Here is a 23948-nt window from a genome sequence, read left to right as displayed (position 1 = left end):
TTAAAAAATATTTATCCAGATTTTCTTCCTAACTCACTCTTCTTCCTCAACTTTCTCTCCAATTATTCTCTCTCCCTCCATGTCTTAGAAATGTTGTCTATCCTCAGGATTCATCCCATATCTTTCTCCTCATTATTATACATACTCCAAATACATTGTCTCACTTACTTCCACAGTTTAAATTTCACTTGTACTTTGGTGAAGTCTGAGAGATTTATATCTCCATATCAATTCACTATTATAGATTCCAACTGTCTATTGGATATTTTCCCACTTAAATGTGTCATAAACATCTAACATTCAACATATTCTTCTCCAAATATACTCATCTCTTGTCTTTACTATCTGGATAAATGGAACTTTCACTCATTCATTGGCTCAAGATAGGTTCCTGGGCAATATCTTAGGTTCCTCGCTTTTCTTATAACCCACATTCAAATAGAGCCCAAACCTTGACAAATTTACTTTCTCAGTATCTTTCATAATCCCTTTAAAAAATCATTGTTTTATATCAAACTACAATTATGTAAGAGCAGGTTATGTGAAATAACCATTCTTCCTGTTTTCCATTGGATCCATTTACAGGTAATCAGATTTTTTTCAGCCAGAAAGAGTATTTACCTTTTCCCAAACTCGGGATGTTATCATGAATATTACTGTCCCTGTAGTCTGTTACATTTGAGAAAAGAATATATATATATATATCTCAATGCTTTCTTCCATGGCCCCCACCCATTTCTCTGGTTACCTTAGGGCTCAAACTCAGTGATTAGGTCTAGAAATACCTTTCTGATATTTTCAGTGATGTTAATGCCATCAATTAACACAACTCCAGAGGTTGTGATCTCCTCTCCAGTCAACATTTTGAATATAGTGGTTTTTCCAGCTCCATTTAATCCAAGTAATCCAAAGCACTCATACTTTGGGACTAAAAGGGAGATATTTCTCACAGCCTTTACAACTGGACACTTGTAGTAAATCTGAGAAAATTAAAAGAGAACCACAATGTACTGAAGCACTGATAATGGGTCAACCACAACCATAACCTCAGACCCTGTAGACTGTTATGTATGGACAGTTTCAGAAGAGCCTTTCCCCTTTCAGTCCTCTATTTTACCAGAATGTACATAGATCCCATAGAACTCCAATGAATTAGTAATACTACCAACAAATTCGTGGCAGGGAAGGTGGGCTAAATCTTAGTGCAAGGTTGGACATTGAATGGCTTTACCTTTGTAAGTTCGTTGCAAAGCAAAGGGGCAGCCATCAACCTAGGTAACAGTTTCTGGACTCTCTTTCTTTCATCTATTACATCTTTATCCCCATATTCCTTGATTACTTGGATGGAATCTGTAGCCTATATTTTCAAGACAAAGATCACAGATTTGAATACACGTCAGACATTTTGGCTTAAACTGGGTGGCTTTTTGAAAGCTGACCTGAGGGAGTAATTTCAAAGATGTGACAAAATATTTGAGTAATTTCTATTAATGAGCCTCTCTACCAATTTCCTGAGGAGGGCATGGGAACCCACTCCAGTCTTCTTGCCTGGAGAATTGCCATGGACAAAGGACCTGGCAAGCTACAGTCCACAGGGTCACAAAGAGTTGTACACGGCTGAGTGACTAAGCACAGCACCGATTTCCTGAACTCTTTTTTTTTTTTTTAAATTTTTATTTTTACTTTATTTTACTTTACAATACTGTATTGGTTTTGCCATACATTGACTTGAATCCACCACGGGTGTACACGCATTCCCAAACGTGAACCCCCCCTCCCACCTCCCTCCCCATAACATCTCTCTGGGTCATCACTGTGCACCAGCCCCAAGCATGCTGTATCCTGCATTGGACATAGACTGGCAATTCAATTCTTACATGATAGTATATATGTTTCAATGCCATTCTCCCAAATCATCCCACCCTCTCCCTCTCCCTCTGAGTCAAAAAGTCCGTTATACACATCTGTGTCTTTTTTGTTGTCTTGCATACAGGGTCGTCATTGCCATCTTTCTAAATTCCATATATATGTGTTAGTATACTGTATTGGTGTTTTTCTTTCTGGCTTACTTCATTCTGTATAATCAGCTCCAGTTTCATCCATCTTATCAGAACTGATTCAAATGTATTCTTTTTAATGGCTGAGTAATACTCCATTGTGTATATGTACCACAGCTTTCTTATCCATTCATCTGCTGATGGACATCTAGGTTGTTTCCATGTCCTGGCTATTATAAACAGTGCTGCAATGAACATTGGGGTACATGTGTCTCTTTCAATTCTGGTTTCCTCGGTGTGTATGCCCAGCAGTGGCATTGCTGGGTCATAAGGCAGTTCTATTTGCAATTTTTTAAGGAATCTCTACACTGTTCTCCATAGTGGCTGTACTAGTTTACATTCCCACCAACAGTGTAGGAGGGTTCCCTTTCCTCCACACCCTCTCCAGCGTTTATTGCTTGCAGATTTTTGGATCACAGACATTCTGACCGGTGTGAAGTGGTACCTCATTGTGGTTTTGATTTGCATTTCTCTAATAATGAGTGATGTTGAGCATCTTTTCATGTGTTTGTTAGCCATCTGTATGTCTTCTTTGGAGAAATGTCTATTTAGTTCTTTGGCCCATTTTTTGATTGGGTCGTTTATTTTTCTGGAATTGAGCTGCATAAGTTGCTTGTATATTTTTGAGATTAGTTGTTTGTCAGTTGCTTCATTTGCTATTATTTCCTCCCATACCGAAGGCCGTCTTTTCACCTTGCTTATATTTTCCTTTGTTGTGCAGAAGCTTTTAATTTTAATTAGATCCCATTTGTTCATTTTTGCTTTTATTTCCAGAATTCTGGGAGGTGGATCATAGAGGATCCTGCTGTGATTTATGTCAGAGAGTGTTTTGCCTATGTTCTCCTCTAGGAGTTTTATAGTTTCTGGTCTTACATTTAGATCTTTAATCCATTTTGAGTTTATTCTTGTGTGCGGTGTTAGAAAGTGATCTAGTTTCATTCTTTTACAAGTGGTTGACCAGTTTTCCCAGCACCACTTGTTAAAGAGATTGTCTTTACTCCATTGTATATTCTTGCCTCCTTTGTGGAAGATAAGGTGTCCATATGTGTGTGGATTTATCTCTGGGCTTTCTATTTTGTTCCATTGATCTATATTTCTGTCTTTGTGCCAGTACCATACTGTCTTGATGACTGTGGCTTTGTAGTAGAGCCTGAAGTCAGGCAAGTTGATTCCTCCAGTTCCATTCTTCTTTCTCAAGATTGCTTTGGCAATTCGAGGTTTTTGTATTTCCATACAAATCTTGAAATTATTTGTTCTAGTTCTGTGAAAAATATGGCTGGTAGCTTGATAGGGATTGCATTGAATTTGTAAATTGCTTTGGGTAGTATACTCATTTTCACTATATTGATTCTTCCAATCCATGAACATGGTATATTTCTCCATCTATTAGTGTCCTCTTTGATTTCTTTCATCAGTGTTTTATAATTTTCTATATATAGGTCTTTCTTTTCTTTAGGTAGATATATTCCTAAGTATTTTATTCTTTTCATTGCAATGGTGAATGGAATTGTTTCCTTAATTTCTTTTTCTACTTTCTCATTATTAGTGTATAGGAATGCAAGGGATTTCTGTGTGTTGATTTTATATCCTGCAACTTTATTATATTCATTGATTAGCTCTAGTAATTTTCTGGTGGAGTCTTTAGGGTTTTCTATGTAGAGGATCATGTCATCTGCAAACAGTGAAAGTTTTACTTCTTCTTTCCAGTTTGGATTCCTTTTATTTCTTTTTCTGCTCTGATTGCTGTGGCCAAAACTTCCAGAACTATGTTGAATAGTAGTGGTGAAAGTGGGTACCCTTGTCTTGTTCCTGACTTTAGGGGAAATGCTTTCAATTTTTCACCATTGAGGATAATGTTTGCTGTGGGTTTGTCATATATAGCTTTTATTATGTTGAGGTATGTTCCTTCTATTCCTGCTTTCTGGAGAGTTTTTATCATAAATGGATGTTGAATTTTGTCAAAGGCCTTCTCTGCATCTATTGAAATAATCATATGGCTTTTATTTTTCAACTTGTTAATGTGGTGAATTACATTGATTGATTTGCGGATATTGAAGAATACTTGCATCCCTGGGATAAAGCCCACTTGGTCATGGTGTATGATCTTTTTAATGTGTTGTTGGATTCTGATTGCTAGAATTTTGTTGAGGATTTTTGCATCTATGTTCATCAGTGATATTGGCCTGTAGTTTTCTTTTTTTGTGGCATCTTTGTCAGGTTTTGGTATTAGGGTGATGGTGACCTCATAGGATGAGTTTGGAAGTTTACCTTCCTCTGCAATTTTCTGGAAGAGTTTGAGTAGGATAGGTGTTAGCTCTTCTTGAAATTTTTGGTAGAACTCAGCTGTGAAGCCGTCTGGACCAGGGCTTTTGTTTGCTGGAAGATTTCTGATGACAGTTTCAATTTCCGTGCTTGTGATGGGTCTGTTAAGATTTTCTATTTCTTCCTGGTTCAGTTTTGGAAAATTGTACTTTTCTAAGAATTTGTCCATTTCTTCCACGTTGTCCATTTGATTGGCATACAACTGCTGATAGTAGTCTCTTATGATCCTTTGTATTTCTGTGTTGTCTGTTGTGATCTCTCCATTTTCATTTCTAATTTTATTGATTTGATTTTTCTCCCTTTGTTTCTTGATGAGTCTGGCTAATGGTTTGTCAATTTTATTTATCCTTTCAAAGAACCAGCTTTTGGCTTTGTTGATTTTTGCTATGGTCTCTTTTGTTTCTTTTGCATTTATTTCTGCCCTAATTTTTAAGATTTCTTTCCTTCTACTAACTCTGGGGTTCTCCAATTCTTCCTTTTCTAGTTGCTTTAGGTGTAGAGTTAGGTTATTTATTTGACTTTTTTCTTGTTTCTTGAGGTATGCCTGTATTGCTATGAACTTTCCTCTTAGCATTGCTTTTATAATGTCCCACAGGTTTTGGGTTGTTGTGTTTCCATTTTCATTAGTTTCTATGCATATTTTGATTTCTTTTTGATTTCTTCTGTGATTTGTTGGTTATTCAGAAGTGTGTTGTTCAACCTCCATATGTTGGAATTTTTAATAGTTTTTCTCCTGTAATTGAGATCTAATCTTAATGCATTATGGTCAGAAAAGATGCTTGGAATGATTTCGATTTTCTTGAATTTATCAAGTTTAGATTTATGGCCCAGGATGTGATCTATCCTGGAGAAGGTTCCGTGAGCACTTGAGAAAAAGGTGAAATTCATTGTTTTGGGGTGAAATGTCCTATAGATATCAATTAGGTCTAACTGGTCTAATGTATCATTTAAAGTTTGCGTTTCTTTGTTAATTTTCTGTTTAGTTCATCTGTCCATAGGTGTGAGTGGGGTATTAAAGTCTCCCACTATTATTGTGTAATTGTTAATTTCCCCTTTCATACTTGTTAGCATTTGTCTTACATATTGCGGTGCTCCTATATTGGGTGCATATATATATTTATAATTGTTATATCTTCTTCTTGGATTGATCCTTTGATCATTATGTAGTGGCCTTCTTTGTCTCTTTTCACAGCCTTTGTTTTAAAGTCTATTTTATCGGATATGAGTATTGCCACTCCTGCTTTCTTTTGGTCTCTATTTGCGTGGTATATCTTTTTCCAGCCCTTCACTTTCAGTCTGTATGTGTCCCTTGTTTTGAGGTGGGTCTCTTGTAAGCAGCATATAGAGAGGTCTTGTTTTTGTATCCATTCAGCCAGTCTTTGCCTTTTGGTTGGGGCATTCAACCCATTTACATTTAAGGTAATTATTGATAAGTATGATCCCGTTACCATTTACTTTATTGTTTTGGGTTCAGGTTTATACACCCTTTTCATGTTTCCTGTCTAGAGAATGTCCTTTAGAATTTGTTGGAGAGCTGGTTTGGTGGTGCTGAATTCTCTCAGCTTTTGCTTGTCTGTAAAGCTTTTGATTTCTCCTTCGTATTTGAATGAGATCCTTGCTGGGTACAGTAATCTGGGCTGTAGGTTATTTTCTTTCATCACTTTAAGTATGTCTTGCCATTCCCTCCTGGCCTGAAGAATTTCTATTGAAAGATCAGCTGTTATCCTTATGGGAAATCCCTTGTGTGTTATTTGTTGTTTTTCCCTTGCTGCTTTTAATATTTGTCCTTTGTGTTTGATCTTTGTTAATTTGATTAATATGTGTCTTGGGGTGTTTCGCCTTGGGTTTATCCTATTTGGAACTCTCTGTGTTTCTTGGACTTGGGTGATTATTTCCTTCCCCATTTTAGGGAAGTTTTCAACTATTATCTCCTCAAGGATTTTCTCATGGTCTTTCTTTTTGTCTTCTTCTTCTGGGACTCCTATAATTCGAATGTTGGAGCATTTCATATCATCCTGGAGGTCTCTGAGATTGTCCTCATTTCTTTTAATTCGTTTTTCTTTTTTCCTCTCTGATTCATTTATTTCTACCATTCTATCTTCTATTTCACTAATCCTATCTTCTGCCTCCGTTATTCTACTATTTGTTGCCTCCAGAGTGTTTCTGATCTCATTTATTGCGTTATTCATTATATATTGACTCTTTTTTATTTCTTCTAGGTCCTTGTTAAACCTCTCTTGCATCTTCTCCATCCTTGTCTCTAGGCTATTTATCTGTGATTCCATTTTGATTTCAAGATTTTGGATCATTTTCACTATGAATATTCGGAATTCTTTCTCAGGTAGATTCCCTACCTCTTCCTCTTTTGTTTGGTTTGGTGGGCAACTCTCCTGTTCCTTTACCTGCTGAGTATTCCTCTGTCTCTTCATCTTGGTTATATTGCTGCGTTTGGGGTGGCCTTTTTATATTCTGGTAATTTGTGGAGTTATCTTTATTATGGAGCTTCCTCACTGTGGGTGGGGTTGTATCAGTGGCTTGTCAAGGTTTCCTGGTTAGGGAGGCTTGTGTTGGAGTTCTGGTGGGTGGAGCTGGGTTTCTTCTCTCTGGAGTATAGTGGAGTGACCAGTAATGGGTTATGAGACGTCAAAGGTTTTGGAGTAACTTTGAGCTGCCTGTATATTGAAGCTCAAGGGTGTGTTCCTGTGTTGCTGGAGAATTTGAGTGGTATGTCTTGTTCTGGAACTTGTTGGCCCTTTGGGTGGAGCTTGGTTTCAGTGTAGGTATGGAGGCATTTGATGAGCTCCTATTGCTTAATGTTCCCTGAATTCAGGAGTTCTCTGATGTTTTCAGGCTTTGGACTTAAGCCTCCTTCTTCTGGTTTTCAGTTTTATTTTTACAGTAGCCTCTAGACTTCTCCATCTATACAGCACCAATGATAAAACATCTATGTTAAAGATGAAAAGTTTCTCCACATTGAGGGACACCCAGAGAGGTTCACTGAGTTACAAGGAGAAGAGAAGAGGGAGGGGGTAGTTAGAGGTGACTGGAATGAGATGCAGTGAGATCAAAAGGGGAGAGAGCAAGCTAGCCAGTAGTTACTTCCTTATGTGTGCTCCATAGTCTGGACTGCTCAGAGGTATTTACAGAGTTATACAGGGAAGAGGAGAGGGAGGAAGTAGACAGAGGTGGCCAGGAGGATAAGAGAGAGGAATGAGAAGGAGAGAGACAAATCCTGCCAGTAACCAGTTCCTTAGGTGTTCTCCACCGTCTGGAACACAACAGAGATTCACAGAGTTGGATAGAGAAGAGATGGGGGAGAAAAGAGACAGAGGCCACCTGGTGGAGAAAAAGGAGAGTCCAAAGGAGGAGAGAGCGGTCAAGCCAGTAATCTCGCTCTCAGGTAAAATTGGGTAGTGAAGTTTGGGTTTTCAAATGTACAAAATTGCCAACAAAAACCAAAAAGCAAAGATTAAAAATCTAGAGTAGAGGTTGGATTTTCAAAAATACAATATTAAAGAAAAGAAGCAGAAGGAAAAAGGAAAAAAGGAAAAAAAAGGAAAAAAAAGCGCCACAAGAATTATGAAAAAAAAAAAAAAAAAAAAACCAACAACAACCACCCAAAGACTATATATGGTGTTTGCCCTTAAAAAAAAAAAGCCTTTTTTTTTGAATAGTAACAGTAGGTTATAGAAATAAAAATTAGAGGAGAAATAGAAGACTTAACAATTAAAAAAAAGTTAGAAAAAAAAGAAAAAAAAAAGGAATGATTTTAAAAATATAAAAATATATCTTGCCCTTCTCTGATGTTGTGGGCAGTGTGGGGTGACTTCCAAGGCGGTACCCTCTGTTTAACTTCTGTTTCCTGGTTTTCTAGGCCCACTAGTTCAGTCACGCTGTGGGGAGGGGGGATGCTGCAAACAAATAGCACTGTCGTGTGCACACAGTGTCTTAGCCCCGCTGGCCCTGTCCCTTCTCGCTGCGCACAAACCACTCCAGCTCTACGATGCTCAGCCGGGAACCGTCTGAGGCTGGCCCTAGGCTGCGTGCACTTCCCCGGTCTAAGCCGCTCAGGTTCAGCGCTCAGGTAGCCCTCAGAGGCACAGATTCGGTTGGGACTGCGTTTTGTGCCTTTCCCAGGTCCGAGTAGCTTAGGCGTTTGGCGAGCACGATCGCTGTGACTTGTCGCCTTTTCTGCCTCTGCTGCTCAGTTTTCTGGGTGGACCGCTGGCGCCCCTTGTGAGGCAGATGGTGACTGTCCAGCACCCCCAGAAGTCTTAGCAAAGAAGCCTGCTTGCAGTTTGGTAAGTAAAGTCTCTCCGGGTCTGCAATTGCCCCTTTCCAGCCCTTACGGCTCTGGCTGCCTGTCCCCGGTGGGGGATGGTCTGCAGCCAGCTTTTTCCGTTCTGTTCTTTGTTTTGTGTGCGGTCCTGGCAGTGTTTTATGTTCGAGCTTTTCGCGTGGTAGCTATCCCACAGTCTGGTTTGCTAGCCCAAGTTAGATCGTTCTGGTTGCACGTGGGGTGTTCCTGCCCGATTCTTACAAAGCACTGCAGCCGCCGCCTCCCGCGCTTCCCTGCCCTGCCCCCACTTCCTAGTGGTGGATGCAGGCGTCTGTGCTGCTTTTCCGCTGGGGGAGTTACTGTTGGGCTTGTAATCTGTTGGTTTTATTTATTTATTTATTTTTCCTTCCTGTTATGTTGCCCTCTGTGTTTCCAAGGCTTGCCACAGACTCGACAGGGAGAGTGTTTCCTGGTGTTTGGAAACCTCTCTTCTTAAAATTCCCTTCCCGGGACGGAGCTCCCTCCCCACCTCCTTTGTCTCCTTTTTCGTCTTTTATATTTTTTTCTACCTGTTTTTGAAGACAATGATCTGCTTTTCTGGTTGCCTGATGTCCTCTGCCAGCCTACAGAGGTTGTTTTGTGGAGTTTACTCAGCGTTGAAATGTTCTTTTGAGGAATTTGTGAGGGAAAAAGTGGTCTTCCCGTCCTATTCCTCCGCCATCTTAGGACCGCCCCTCGATTTCCTGAACTCTTATGCACAAATTTATTCCTGACTTGCTTATTTTTTTCTTTTTTCTTGGTCATGTGGCATGCAGGATCTTAGTTCTCCAACTAGGGACTGAACCCATGCTCCCTTCAGTGAAAGCCTGGAGTCTTAAGCACTAAATTGCCAGGGAATTTCCATGACTTGCTTATTTTTGAAATTGTAGTCATGAACAAATTTTCTTACAAGTATGAGTAAGCAGTATGTCCTTGCCAGTGATGTGGACATTTTATGGAGAACAAAAGCAACAATGTTACTATTACTTATTGCCTAGTGTGATTTGTGACAACCAAAGTATATTCAGGAGAGCATTAGGTTTAAGAGAGAAGAATGAGCTCCTTTTTTTGATTAGGGCCCCTTATTGGTGAAGTTTGAGCTGAGTTTGGAGACTAAACAAAAATATATTGAGAGAATGAAGGTAGGGTGGGGATGGAAGAAAGGTTGCCATTAGCAGTGGGAGCTTAATGAAAGTTGTGTGAGAATGAAACAACAAAGTGTGTTTTGTGAATAGTAATTTGTTACTACTTGAACAAAATTTTGTTTTAAACTGCTCATGTTTAAGTCAAGTACTCATTTAATGCTAATGGTTGAGGAATGGAGCAGGAGAATATATTCAGTTCACATGCTAATTCAGTAAACATGCTAATCAATAGAGTGAGAAGAGAGCTCTTTTAATTGCTTTTTTCTTTTCCAATCTCAAAATTGATAGAATGCAAGTGGTAAGAGTGAATATTCTTGCCCAGTTTTCAATCTTAGAGGGAAAACATTTAGTCCTTCCCTTTATGTTTATTGTAGGCTTTACATATAAACACGACTCTGTGCGACCCCATAGACAGCAGCCCACCAGGCTCCCCTGTCCCTGGGATTCTCCAGGCAAGAACACTGGAGTGGGTTGCCATTTCCTTCTCCAATGCATGAAAGGGAAAATTGAAAGTGAAGTCGCTCAGTCATGTCCAACTCTTAGTGACCCCATGGACTGCAGCCTACCAGGCTCCTCTGTCCATGGGATTTTCCAGGCAAGAATACTGGATTGGGTTGCCATTGCGTTCTCCGTTTCTTCTTGAGATGATCAATATTGTAACATTGATTTATTTTCAAATACTAAACTAATTTTACATTCATGGAATAAACCCTACTTGTTCATTTCTTCCATATATTCCTATATTATTTTTTTAAAAAGATTTATTTATTTATTTTTGGTTCTATTCTAGTGTAGATCAGTGAGAGTTCAATTACTGAATGAATGAACAATTAAAATAAAAAATCCTAAGGCAAAACTCTGAGATTGTGTGAACTATGAGACCTATGTAAAGCAATAGTTAATAATCTGACTGGTAGAGACCCATCTCAGCCTAAGAATGTTAAAGTTTGAAACTAAGAAAGAGCAGGAAAAAAAAAAAATCTCAACACAATATTTGTATGTTTAATCTTAGGCAATAGGAAAAAATCCTGACGGGTAGAGACCATGAAACTCTATAATTCTACACAGCTTTAAAGAAGTCAATTCTATAACTACAACCAAATACACCTCAAAAACTGTACAGGCACAAGGCAGCACTTTCTGTCATAGTCATTTCATTATTATGGATTATCTTCTTGTAGGCAGAGGATTCAAAATTTAGAACTGAAAATTCAAACTAAGATGAAAGACAGGTGATTCGAATTAGCCCCAGTTAGGTCCTGGTATAATTGAATGATATCTTCTTTATTAAGTAATAAAGGTAGGAATATGTTAATTTATACATTCTGATCTAATGCTGAGCTTTCTTTGAGTTGTATCTAGAGTCTGTATTAGTTACTCACCTTCTTGTCGTTCATACATATCTTACAGACGTTAAATACAATTTTATGAAAGACAAAGTTTTTCAGGTTCCAGAATGTACTTTCCAGACAAAAAAGCAAAAGCAGAAAAATTAAGCCCAAGGCAGCTGATGAAATCAAAAAGTTTGCAATCCCACGTTCGCCAAAACTGTAGACATTGTTCTTCTTAACTGAGGGTGATAAAAGAGATAGCCTTACTTTAAAAACTTGTACAAAGTCTAAGATGACACCAAATGTTAAGAAATACAGGATACAATGAATGTTAAGTTAGAGTTAGAGAAGTATAGATATGAAAAACAAGCAATTGTCTTAACATTTTATTTGTCTCTCTTATTTAATCTTCACTGGTATTTATGATTATTATAACAGTTCCCCTGCAAATACTTTTTCTTTTTTACCCGGTTTTGATAGGCAACAGCCTTACTACATACTCAGTGAGTTTCAAAGGCTGAGCCTTTGTAAACAGAATTATTATGGATCTAGATGGTGATGATGATTGCACGACATTATGAATGTACTCAGTACCACTGAAATGTACACTTTAAAATGTAAACTTTATGTTATGTTATGTGTATTTTATTACTATAAAATTAGTGTTTGGGCATACTGGCACAGAAAATGCAATTCTTATTTAAAAAAGAGTGATTGTATTATCTTCACATTTCAAAGATGACTCCTATTTGCATATCTAGAATTTAGATGTTTGTGTTAGCTAATTTTCTGTGTAGTAAAATCAGGAAATATCAATTATTACCTATTTACATCTAAACTTTGTTCTTTTCTTCCTCACAAGTGTTGCCATCAATACTCTTTTCCCACTTATAGAAGAAAATGTCTTCTCACTCTGAAGGACTTTAAGGACAGTAGGCATGACCTACAATAATAGCTAAAAATACCATAAATACCTTTATTTTGTTTATTTAATTGCCAAGAATTCTGTTGTTTTTCGTTTTTGTGGGTTATACTTATTTGTTTAGTAACTTTTGTAAACTGTTTTTGTAAAGACTGTATTTTGTTGTTTTTGATCACCAGAGTTTCTGTTCTGCTAACTTAGCTATTAGCTGCGATTTGATGGAAATATCCTTAAATGTTTGGAGCAAAACACACACACACACACACAAACCAAACTTTTCCTATCCTTTTTAGATTAGCTGTGAGTTGGGGCTCTCTTAAAATGGTTAACCAGTCCATGTACAATTTTTATTTAGTCCACACATCTTGCTTATGCAGGGCCTAAAGATCAGAGAGCTTATTCATAAAGTCTTATCAGGTTTCAGCCTTGACTCTGCATGTGGCAATCTGAATTATCCATTGCAAATGGGAGTTTTTGTAATTGATTAATCCCCTCACACTCAGTCACTTTCCCCAGCCACCTGCTTTCTGTTTCTTGTCACTTGCCCTTAGGTGGCTGTGGTAAGCATATCCCTTTAAATGTTTCTGACAAAGCTGGCCAGCCCTCAGAAAGTTCCAAGCAGAGCTAAACAGTGCACCTCCTGAACTGATCCACTGGGTCATTGCCAGACAGATCTAAAAACATAAGCACAATTCTTTGAGAACAGGAATTGTTCTTTGCCCCTTCTGATGTAAGAAAACACACCAGGAATGCAGATTACTATCATCACAGTTACTGCTGCCTGGCTGGAAAATGGGAAGGTAAGTAGGTAAGTTAAAACTCTACATTGATTTCTTGGCAAAACTGAGCAGCTTCTTTCTTCATTTTCTACTTCCCTGCTTTTTGTAAGTTTTTAATTAAATTTCAGAGTTCCAGAGAATTGATTCTGACAGTTTTTGCCACCTTAATCCTTGTTTCAAGGGAGGGATAGATCCTTGGAGATACCTACTCTGTCACTTTCAGTTTCAATTTATTTCTATATACTGATTTTTGGTTTTAATTCAGCAATCTAGCTAAAGATTCTAAATATTCTAGTATTTTATCTGTAGAGTTTTAAATAGTTCATGCTATATATATATATAAAGAATTTCAAATATTACTTTATCTCAGTGTTCATACTTGAAAATTATTAAAAAATGCAACATAAAATGAGCTCTCAGGAGCCTCTCACTTAACAAAATAACCAAAACATTATTAATAGCTTCCTTCTAACTATGTTCTCCTTGATTTTATCCCTACTATCTATATTCCAGATATAATTGTCTTATTTCTTTGGAAATTTTCCAGAGACATGCATTTCTATAAATATTATGTTGTTGGTAATAGTCTGTTTATGAGATTTATATACATGGCATCATGTTGTTTGTAGTCATCACAGCAAGGTTTAAAAAATATTCAGTGTGTTTTTAAGATTTATTCATATTGTTGTTTGCAGCTGAAGTTCATACATTTCCACTCCTCTATGATACTCCATTATGTAGGGAGAAAAGCCTTAATTTGTCATTACATTCTGCTGTTAATAGACATAAGCTATTTCCATTTCTTTTTGCAATTACAGATATTGCTGAAGAAAATATTAAGGTTTTCCATCTTGGAGTAAAAATATTGGTAATTGGCATGTCAGACTTGGTTAGTGCTAACTCATTTTTCATAGTAGTAAATTAATTTCATTCACAATATGTGTGTATTTCCATTTCTCTACATTATAATGCTTCTTGACCTCAGACTTTAAAATTTTTGCTTAGTGATAGTTCACTGTGGTCCAAGTTTGTAGTTCTTTGATCACTAATGAGGTTTATGACAACTCCATATAGGCAATTTTTGAACCATATTTTAATTCTTTTTTTATTTCTGTGAAATTCTTCATGTCTTTATTCTCCCATTTTATTCTAGATAGCATAATTGGTCTTAATTTATCATGCTTATTCCAGATAGTAATGCTTTGTTCATTATATATGTTTTATATATATATATGTTTATATATATATATATATATATATATATACATGTGTTAACAAATATACTTGCTTCTGAGGCTTTTATTTTGTTAGAATGGTTTTAAATGAACAGTTTTAATTTTAATGTAGTCAGATTTATAAATCCTTTCTTTATAATTCGGGGATTTTTGTACTTATTTTCTTATTTTGTACTTGATGTCATAAAACTATTTTAACATATTTTCTTATAAAATTCTTGAACTTACCCTCTCTATTTCCACTTAGATTTTTTTGTGTGTGCCTGTACAGGCTTCAGCAATACATGAACTGTGAACTTCCAGATGTTCAAGTTGGATTTAGAAAAGGCAGAGGAACCAGAGATCAAATTGCCAACATCCATTGGATCATCGAAAAAGCAAGTGAGTTCCAGAAAAATATCTATTTCTGCTTTATTGACTATGCCAAAGCCCTTGACTGTGTGGATCACAAGAAACTGTGGAAAATTCTTAAAGAGGTTGGAATACCAGATCACCTTATCTGCCTCCTGAGAAACCAGTATGCAGGTCAAGAAGCAACAGTTAGAACTGGACATAGAATAACAGATTGGTTCCAAGTCGGGAAAGGAGTATGTCAAGGCTGTATGTTGTCACCCTACTTGTTCAACTTATATGCAGAGTACATCATGAGAAATGCTGGGCTGGATGAAACACAAGTTGGAATCAAGATTGCTGGGAGAAATATCAATAATCTCAGATATGCAGATGACACCACCTCTGTGGCAGAAAGCAAAGAACTAAAGAGACTCTTGTTGAAAGTGAAAGAGAGTGAAAAAGTTGGCTTAAGACTCAACATTCAAAAAACTAAGATCATGGCATCATTTGGTCCCATCATTTCATGGCACTTAGATGGGGAAACAGTGGAAACAGTGGCAGACTTTATTTGTTGGGCTCCAAAATCACTGCAGATGGTGACTGCAGCCATGAAATTAAAAGACGATTGCTCCTTGGAAGAAAAGCTGTGACCAACCTAGAGAGCATATTAAAAAGCAGATACATTACTTTGCCAACAAAGGTCCGTCTAGTCAAAGCTATGGCTTTTCCAGTGGTCATGTATGGATGTGAGAGTTGGACTATAAAGAAAGCTGAGTGCCGAAGAATTGATGCTTTTGAACTGTGGTGTTGGAGAAGACTCTTGAGAGTCCCTTGGACTGCAAGGAGATCCAACCAGTCTATCCATAAGGAAATCAGTCCTGGGTGTTCTTTGGAAGGACTGATGCTGAAGCTGAAACTCCAATACTTTGGATGCAATCTGATGCAATGAACCAACTCATTGGAAAAGACCCTGAGGCTGGGAAAGATTGAAGGCGGGAGGATAAGGGAGGATCAGATGGTTGGAAGGTATCACCAACCTGATGGACATGAATTTGAGTAAGCAAAGCCTGGTGTGCTGCAAACCATGGGGTTGCATAGAGTTGGACATGACTGAGCTACTTCACTGAACTGAACTGTACGGAATATGGATCCACCTGTTTTTCCCTTTTCTGGAAATACACTTACTAGCATTTATTAAATGCCATATTTGTGCCCAATAATATATGATGCCGTCTCCTTTATACATCAAAATTCCATACATGCCTTGGCATATTTGAGGGCTCCCTTTTAATCTAATTGTCCATTTACTTCTATCTCTATATGTCTTATAAGTCATTATGTTACAAATATTTACATTTCAGATCTTAGGGAATTAAACAAATACCTGAGAAGGCACCTAGCAAGAAAATATCAAGTCTTGTTTTAAAAGTAAATTTTACTAAATATTGAGCAAAGAGATGTTTTACATAAGCTAGTCTGCTGAATAAAAAACTAGAAAATACTCCATGGTTCATTATCTGTATAAACTCCATATACAGTGCAAACATGCACACTATGAAAAAACAAAATAGCAGGTCAATCTTTCTCATAAACATGGATTAAAAAACTCATGGGACTATTCATCTACTTCAGTGATGAATAATCTTGCATTTTAAAAGCTCATGGAAAACTCAATCTGAAATGATTAAAAACTGTCAAGTATTATAAGCTGGTATTTAAGATGCTTGTAAATATTGTTTATGTTTTTAATTTTGAAAAATAAAGATAAAAACACATGAAATATTAACAAATGGAATAGATAGATACACAGACAATTGTGTTTATTTAAGAATGCAAAGTGTTTAATATTTTAAAAATATATTAATATAGTTGTATGGCTTCCCTCAAAGCTCAGTTGGTTAAGAATCTGATGCAGAAGACCCAGGTTTGATTCCTAGGTCGGGAAGATCCCCTGGAGAAGGAAATGGCAACCCACTCCAGTGTTCTTGCCTGGAGAATCCCATGGACAGAGGAACCTGGCAGGCTACAGTTCATGGGGTCACAAGAGTTGGGCATGACTTAGCCACTAAATCACCACCACCACCACCACATTGATACACTAATGGCCAAAGCCACATGGTGATCTCATATAGTCATAAAACATATTTAAAATAAAATGTCTCGTACATAGCACTCTCTAACCTAAAAAAGGAACATAAATATTCAAGCATCATGTTCCACAGTGAAATTACTGAGGTGTAGAGCCAACAAGTTGCAGAGCCAGGATTCAACTCAGGCCATATGACTCCAGGCCATCCTTTTACTATACTGCCTTTATATAAACATCATAGTAAATTAGTGAGAGATCAACAACACCAATTACAACGAGGGCTTCCTTGGTGGCTCAGTGGTAAAGAATCTGACTGCTAAAGCAGGAAACACAGGTTTAGTCCTTGGATCAGGAAGATCCCCTGCAGAAGGAAATGGCAACTCACTCCATTATTCTTGCCTGGGTAACACCATGGACAGAGGAGCCTGGAGGGCTACAGTCCATGGGATCACAAAAGAGTCAGATAGGACTTAGTGACTAAAGAACAATAATAATGAGATCACCATGTTTATGGTCATAAAGAAAACCTTAATAAATAGCTCCAGTATAGTTAAATGCCAAATACTGCAACCATATGCAATAAGACTAAGTAAAGCAAAAGCAAATTATAAACAGAATATCTGAAATTGACAAAGTAGAAAACTTAAACCTTGAACCAAAATATTTAATTACATATAAATAACTTAATTATATATATATATCTTGATATATATCTATATCAACCCAATACAGTATTCTTACCTGGAGAATCCTATGGACATAGGACCCCAAGCTACAGTCTCTGGGGTTGCAAAGAGTTGGACACAACTGAGCGACTGAACTGAACTGAAGTGACTTAGGACTCATATGTTCCAAACAAGCCTCCATTCTATTCTTTAAATATATGAGATCCTTTCCTGATTTGAGGCTTTTCTCTTGGTCTTCCATCAATGTGAAATATTATTCCTCTCATTCTTCACTGGCTAGATCAGTCTCATTCTTTTAGTCATCTAATCACACTCTGCAGTAATGACCACCGTAAGTATTCTATCTGAAGTGACGTAAGTTACTAACTACCTCATTTATTTCTCTTACTGTCTTACTTCAAACTGTAACTATTGTGTCTATTTACTTACTTTCAAATTTTTTTCCCACTTGCCACAACTCACATTATAAACTCCATGAAACCAGGGACCTTGTCTATCTTCTTCTATAGACAAGTGTAGGAAGTACAGCAGTCATAGAGTAAGAGTTCAAGAAAGAGAAAACAGAAGGGATCAGGAAAAGTGATAATAAGTGAAATTATAGATGTTTTCCTACCACTAAATGAAGACAAGAGCCTTTGGGTTGAAATTGCTATCAAATGATAAACAGAATATAGAGGAGAAAAATCTAAGTCTAGACAGCTCATCGGAGAAGGCCATGGCACCCCACTCCAGTAGTCTTGCCTGGAAAATCCCGTGGACAGAGGAGCCTGGTAGGCTGCAGCCCATGGGGTCGCTAAGAGTCTGACACGACTGAGTGACTTCCCTTTCACTTTTCACTTTCATGCATTGGAGAAGGAAATGGCAACCCACTCCAGTGTTCTTGCCTGGAGAATCCCAGGGATTGTGGAGCCTGATGGGCTGCCATCTATGAGGTCGCCCAGAGTTGGACACAACTGAAGCGACTTAGCAACAGCAGCAGCAGACAGCTCATGGAAAAATTTCACAACACTAAGGATAACAATTTTTGGAAGACAGAAGTTTTTAGAGTAATAAAGAGGCTATTTGCAAAGAAATCAAAATCAGATTAACCTGAGTCTTCTTAACCAGTATAGTTTAACATCAGAAAATAAACTTAATACACCATATTAAAAGAATAAATGACAAAATCCCCACATGATCTCAAAGGCACAGAAAAAGAATTTAATCTCACTCATTACAAAAATTGTCAATGAACTTGGAATAGAATGGAACTTCCCCAAACCAATAAAGAGGAACTATAAAAACACTCATAGCTAAAAATCATATTTAATGGAGAATAACTGAATACCTTCCTCTTAAGCCTGGGAATAAGCAAAGGTGTTTACTGCCATGGCTACTATTCAGTACAGTACTGGTAATTCTAGTCAGTGAAATGAAATAAAAATGTTTAAGAAAAAAGAAATCTTGATTTTGAAAAGAAGAGTATTCACAAACAACATAATATTGCAAATAGAAAATCTTAAGAAATCCACATAAAAACTATTGAAATGCATAAATGAGTTAAGTTTATAGGATAGAAGATAAACAAATCATATAAGTTCATAGTATATAATATTACAAAAAGTCACTGGATTTCTATACCTTAGCAATGAACAGAAGAAAATTAACATATTCCATTTTCAATAATAGCAAAAACATCTTAGAAATAAATTTAGCAGAGAAATGCAAGACCTGTACACTGAAAGCTATACAGCATTGCTGAGGGAAATGAAAGATCTAAATAAACAGACAGCCATTCTTTTTCATGGATTGTATGGCTCAATATTTTTAAGATGACTCATTTTCCCAAATTGATTAGTAGTATCAATGCAGTATCTATTCAAATTCCAGGAGTCTTTTTTTTCCCCAGTAAATGACATGCCAATACCAAAAATTTGTAGAGAAACCCACAGGATCCACAAGAGTCAAAACAGTGTTAAAAAGATCAAGGATGGGGACTTCCCTGGTGGCCTACTGGTTGAGTCCACCTTCCAAAGCAAGGGACATGGGTTTGATTCATGGTTGGGGAACTAAGATCCCACCTGCCATGGAGCAACTAAGCCTATGTGCCTCAACTAGAAAGAAGCCTGTGCTCCACGACAAAGATCCTGCATGCTGCAACAGAAGATCCCACATGCCTCAACTAAGACTCAACGCAGGCAAAATAAATGGTTAAATTTAAAAAAGACCAAGGATGGAGGATTATATTTCTCAATTTAAAACTTACTAAAATGCAAAAGTAACCAGAATAGTGTGGTACTGGTATAGGATAGAAATACCAATCAAGGGAACGGAATTTATACTCCAGAAATAACTCAGGTGAATTCATTTTTAATAAAAGTGTTAATTTGATGGGGAAATGATATCCTTTTTGACAAACTGTTCTGGGACAAATCACGTTGTAACCTGAATATAGATCTAGTCATGTAGAAGGCATGGAGAAAATCTTCTTGACCCTGGTTTAGGCAGACTTTTAAAATATGATATAAAAAAACACCATCAATAGAAGAAAATGTGGATAAACTGGATTCCATCAACATTTAAAACTTTCAAGCTTCAAAAGACACCATTAACAACTTGTGTCGAAACAAATGTCCATCAACTAATGAACAGATAAAAAAATGTGGTATATCAATACAATGGAATACTATTCAGCCACAGTGAAGAATACTGAGATATGCTATAACCTGGATAAACCTCAAAAACAGTATCATAAATGAAAGAACAAAGACACAAAATAATTCTAATGATATAAATTAATACATAATGATATAAATATATGAAATATTCAGAAATGCCAGATATTTTCAGGCAGTAGGTTTATTAGCGGATGTTGGGCTGGACATGGAAATGAGGCTTGACTATAAATAGACATGACAAATCTTTTTCAGATGATGGAAATATTCTAATATTAGACTGTGGTAATGATTACACAACTTTATAAACTTTTTAAAAGCAATGAATATGAAATTAATTAATGAATTAAATCTGATGACTGGTAAGTAAATAATAGCTCAATAGAGCTGTTTTTAAAAAGCAGGGAGATGAATCTATAGTGCAAATATGATACAAACTAAAATGTGACATAATTTCTGTTATTCAGAAATTGTAAGAAAACATAATCAATTTGTCTTTGTTGTTGTTTTTCAGTAGCTAAGTCAAGTCTGACTCTTTGTGACTCCCTGGACTAGAGCATGCCAGGCTTCTGTCTTTCACTATCTCCTGGAGTTTGCTCAAACTCATGTGCATTGAGTCAATGATGCCATCCAATCATCTTATCCTCCTATTGTCCCTTTCTCCTCCTGCCCTCAATCTTTCCCAGCATCAGGGTCTTTCCCAATGATTGGCTCCTCGCATTAGACGACAAAGCATTGGAGGGTTGAGCTTCAGCATCAGTCCTTCTGATGAATATTCAGGGTTGATTTGCTTTAGGAGTGACTGGTTTGATCTCCTTGCAATCCAAGAGACTCTCAAGAGTATTCTCTAGCATCACAATTCAAAAACATCAGTTATTTGGCCCTCAGCCTTCTTTCTGGTCCAACTCTCACATCCATATATAATTACTGGAAAAACCATAGTTTTGACCCTACAGACCTTTGTTGGAAAAGTAATGTCTCTACTTTTTAATACACTGTCCAGGTTTGCCACAGCTTTCCTTCCAAGGAGCAAGCATCTTTTAATTTCATGACTGCAGTCACTGTCCAGAGTGATTTTAATAATTATATTTAATCTTTTACTGATTTAGTAAAATACCATTACATTTTCCTTTTTGTGGTTGCATATAAGTTATTTGGTTCCAGAACAAACTGCATACACACACAGTAAACAAACTTACAAACAGGAAATATGCTAATTACTTCTCAATTTTTAGAGTAAATAGTAAATGGACTCGTTATTTGTCAGTTCTTAGAATCAATCTGAATATGAAATCAGCCTAAAATATGGAAAATTTAATATAATGCTTTTATTTTTCCCTGATTTTGATCTGGCTGTACATTTACCTTTATCTTGATACTTAAAACCTAGAGTCCCAAGGAACTATTTAATCTTCAGTTTAAGTAAAACATTCAGTTTCCTCATTATTAGATTAGGATAATAGTAGCTAACTTGTAGGGTACTGCAAAGATTCAACATAATGTATGTAAAGCTCCTTTTACATCATAGGTGAGTAGTAACTCATTCTAAGTTACATCTGGGAATGGCTTCATGAAATTTATTGGGGATTTTATTTTGAGGCTTCATTTTTTCCGCCCCCCCTACACAGTGAAAATTACTTTGGTACAGGAAAACACTCAAATCAGCAAGTCTTACTGTCTCTGTTGAAAGAAGGACAGGTTTTTCTTTAATCTTCCACAATCCAGGCTTGAATGTGGAAATCTAGAAAGATTTTTAAGGACTTGGGGAAACTGCATATACTCACATGAATCACTGCAGTCCACATAGATGTTTTGAAATTGCTCGGCACACAGTTTTTTCACCTCATAGTCATCAAAGAATTTGCTGATACTCATTGCAAAGTTGTAACTAGGAAGCACCATTAATACATTATTCATTAAGGTTCTTGTGAAATGAGTAGTGTCATTATCTATGATTAAAAAGATGATAGATTAGCTTTCAGTTAGAAAGCAGTGACCCTCCCATAACAACAAACTTTCCTAAGATGATCAGACAATTACCAGTCTAGCAGATCATCTTTGAGAAAGCACTAGTTACTAAGTCATGAAGCTTCATCATCTTCATAGTTTGTAGTATGGATTTGTCAGTTACAGATATTAAAAGCAGACTTTTGGTAACAGTATTTCCCTAGGGTCTGTCTTCCACCATCTTTATGGGTGGGTCTGCTATTAAAATCTCTACCTTGGCTTAGCCTTCAGTCAGTTCAGTTCAGTCACTCAGTCGCGTCCAACTCTTTGCGACCCCATGAATTGCAGCATGCCAGGCCTCCCTGTCCATCACCAACTCCCGGAGTTCACTCAAACTCACGTCCATTGAGTCGGTGATGCTATCTAGCCATCTCATCCTCTGTCGTCCCTGTCTCCTCCTGTCCCCAGTCCCTCCCAGCATGAGAGTCTTTTCCAATGAGTCAACTCTTCACATTAGGTGGCCAAAGTACTGGAGTTTCAGCTCTAGCATTAGTCCTTCCAAAGAATACCCAGGACTGATCTCCTTTAGAATGGACTGGTTGGATCTCCTTGCAGTCCAAGGGACTCTCAAGAGTCTTCTCCAACACCACAGTTCAAAAGCATCAATTCTTCAGCGCTCAGCTTTATTCACAGTCCAACTCTCACATCCATACATGACCACAGGAAAAACCATAGCCTTGACTAGACGGACCTTTGTTGGCAAAGTAATGTCTCTGCTTTTGAATATGCTATCTAGGTTGGTCATAACTTTCCTTCCAAGGAGTAAGCGTCTTTTAATTTCATGGCTGCAATCACCATCTGCAGTGATTTGGGGCCCCCAAAATAAATCTGACACTGTTTCCCCATCTATTTCCCATGAAGTGAAGGGACCAGATGCCATGATCTTTGTTTTTTGAATGTTGAGTTTGAAGCCAACTTTTTCACTCTCCTCTTTCACTTTCATCAAGAGGCTTTTTAGTTCCTCTTCACTTTCTGCCATAAGGGTGGTGTCATCTGCATATCTGAGGTTATTGATATTTCTCCCGGCAATCTTGATTTCAGCTTGTGCTTCTTCCAGCCCAGCATTTCTCATGATGTACTCTGCATATAAATTAAATAAGCAAGGTGACAATACACAGGCTTGACGTCTTTCTTTTCCTATTTGGAACCAGTCTGTTGTCCAGTTCTAACTGTTGCTTCCTGACTTGCATATAGGTTTCTCAAGAGGCAGGTTAGGTGGTCTGGTAGTCCCATCTCTTTCAGAATTTTCCACAGTTTATTGTGATCCACACAGTCAAAGGCTTTGGCATAGTCAATAAAGCAGAAATAGATGTTTTTCTGGAACTCTCTTGCTTTTTCGATGATCCAGTGGATGTTGGCAATTTGATCTCTGGTTCCTCTGCCTTTTCTAAAACCAGCTGGAACATCTGGAAGTTCATGGTTCACGTATTGCTGAAGCCTGGCTTGGAGAATTTTGAGCATTACTTTAGTAGCATGTGAGATGAGTGCAATTGTGCGGTAGTTTGAGCATTCTTTGGCAGTGCCTTTCTTTGGGATGGAATGACCTTTTCCAGTCCTTTGGCCACTGTTGAGTTTTCCAAATTTGCTGGCATATTGAGTGCAGCACTTTCACAGCATCATCTTTCAGGATTTGAAATAGCTCAACTGGAATTCCATCACCTGCACTAGCTTTGTTCATAGTGATGCTTTCTAAGGCCCACTTGACTTCACATTCCAGGATGTCTGGCGTGATCACACCATTGTGATTATCTGGGTCATGAAGATCTTTTCTGCACAGTTCTTCTGTGTATTCTTGCCACCTTTTCTTAATATCTTCTGCTTCTGTTAGGTCCATACCATTTCTTTCCTTTATCGAGCCCATCTTTGCATGGAATGTTCCCTTGGTGTCTCTAATTTTCTTGAAGAGATCTCTAGTCTTTCCCGTTCTGTTGTTTTCCTCTATTTCTTTGCATTGATTGCTGAAGAAGGCTTTCTTATCTCTTCTTGCTATTCTCTGGAAATCTGCATTCAGATGCTTTTATCTTTCCTTTTCTCCTTTGTTTTTCGCCTCTCTTCTTTTCACAGCTATTT

The 23948-nt window shown here is 37.3% G+C and overlaps 1 protein-coding gene across 1 annotated transcript in view; it reads right to left on the bottom strand.

The window, feature by feature from the left end:
• LOC101114079 (phospholipid-transporting ATPase ABCA3-like) overlaps positions 1 to 23948 on the bottom strand; it is a 272511-nt gene that overhangs the window by 63856 nt on the left and 184707 nt on the right. Inside the window, exons 22-27 of the mRNA XM_042240680.1 lie at positions 21656 to 21820; positions 11251 to 11412; positions 5862 to 5881; positions 1797 to 1802; positions 1232 to 1357; positions 786 to 980 (exon numbers count right to left, since the gene is read on the bottom strand). Of these exons, the coding sequence (XP_042096614.1) occupies positions 786 to 980; positions 1232 to 1357; positions 1797 to 1802; positions 5862 to 5881; positions 11251 to 11412; positions 21656 to 21820 (674 nt within the window). The remainder of the gene's footprint in view (positions 1 to 785; positions 981 to 1231; positions 1358 to 1796; positions 1803 to 5861; positions 5882 to 11250; positions 11413 to 21655; positions 21821 to 23948) is intronic.

This window comes from Ovis aries, chromosome 24 (assembly GCF_016772045.2).
Source record: "Ovis aries strain OAR_USU_Benz2616 breed Rambouillet chromosome 24, ARS-UI_Ramb_v3.0, whole genome shotgun sequence".
Lineage (NCBI taxonomy): Eukaryota > Metazoa > Chordata > Mammalia > Artiodactyla > Bovidae > Ovis > Ovis aries.
This window is presented reverse-complemented; position numbering and strand designations above follow the sequence as displayed.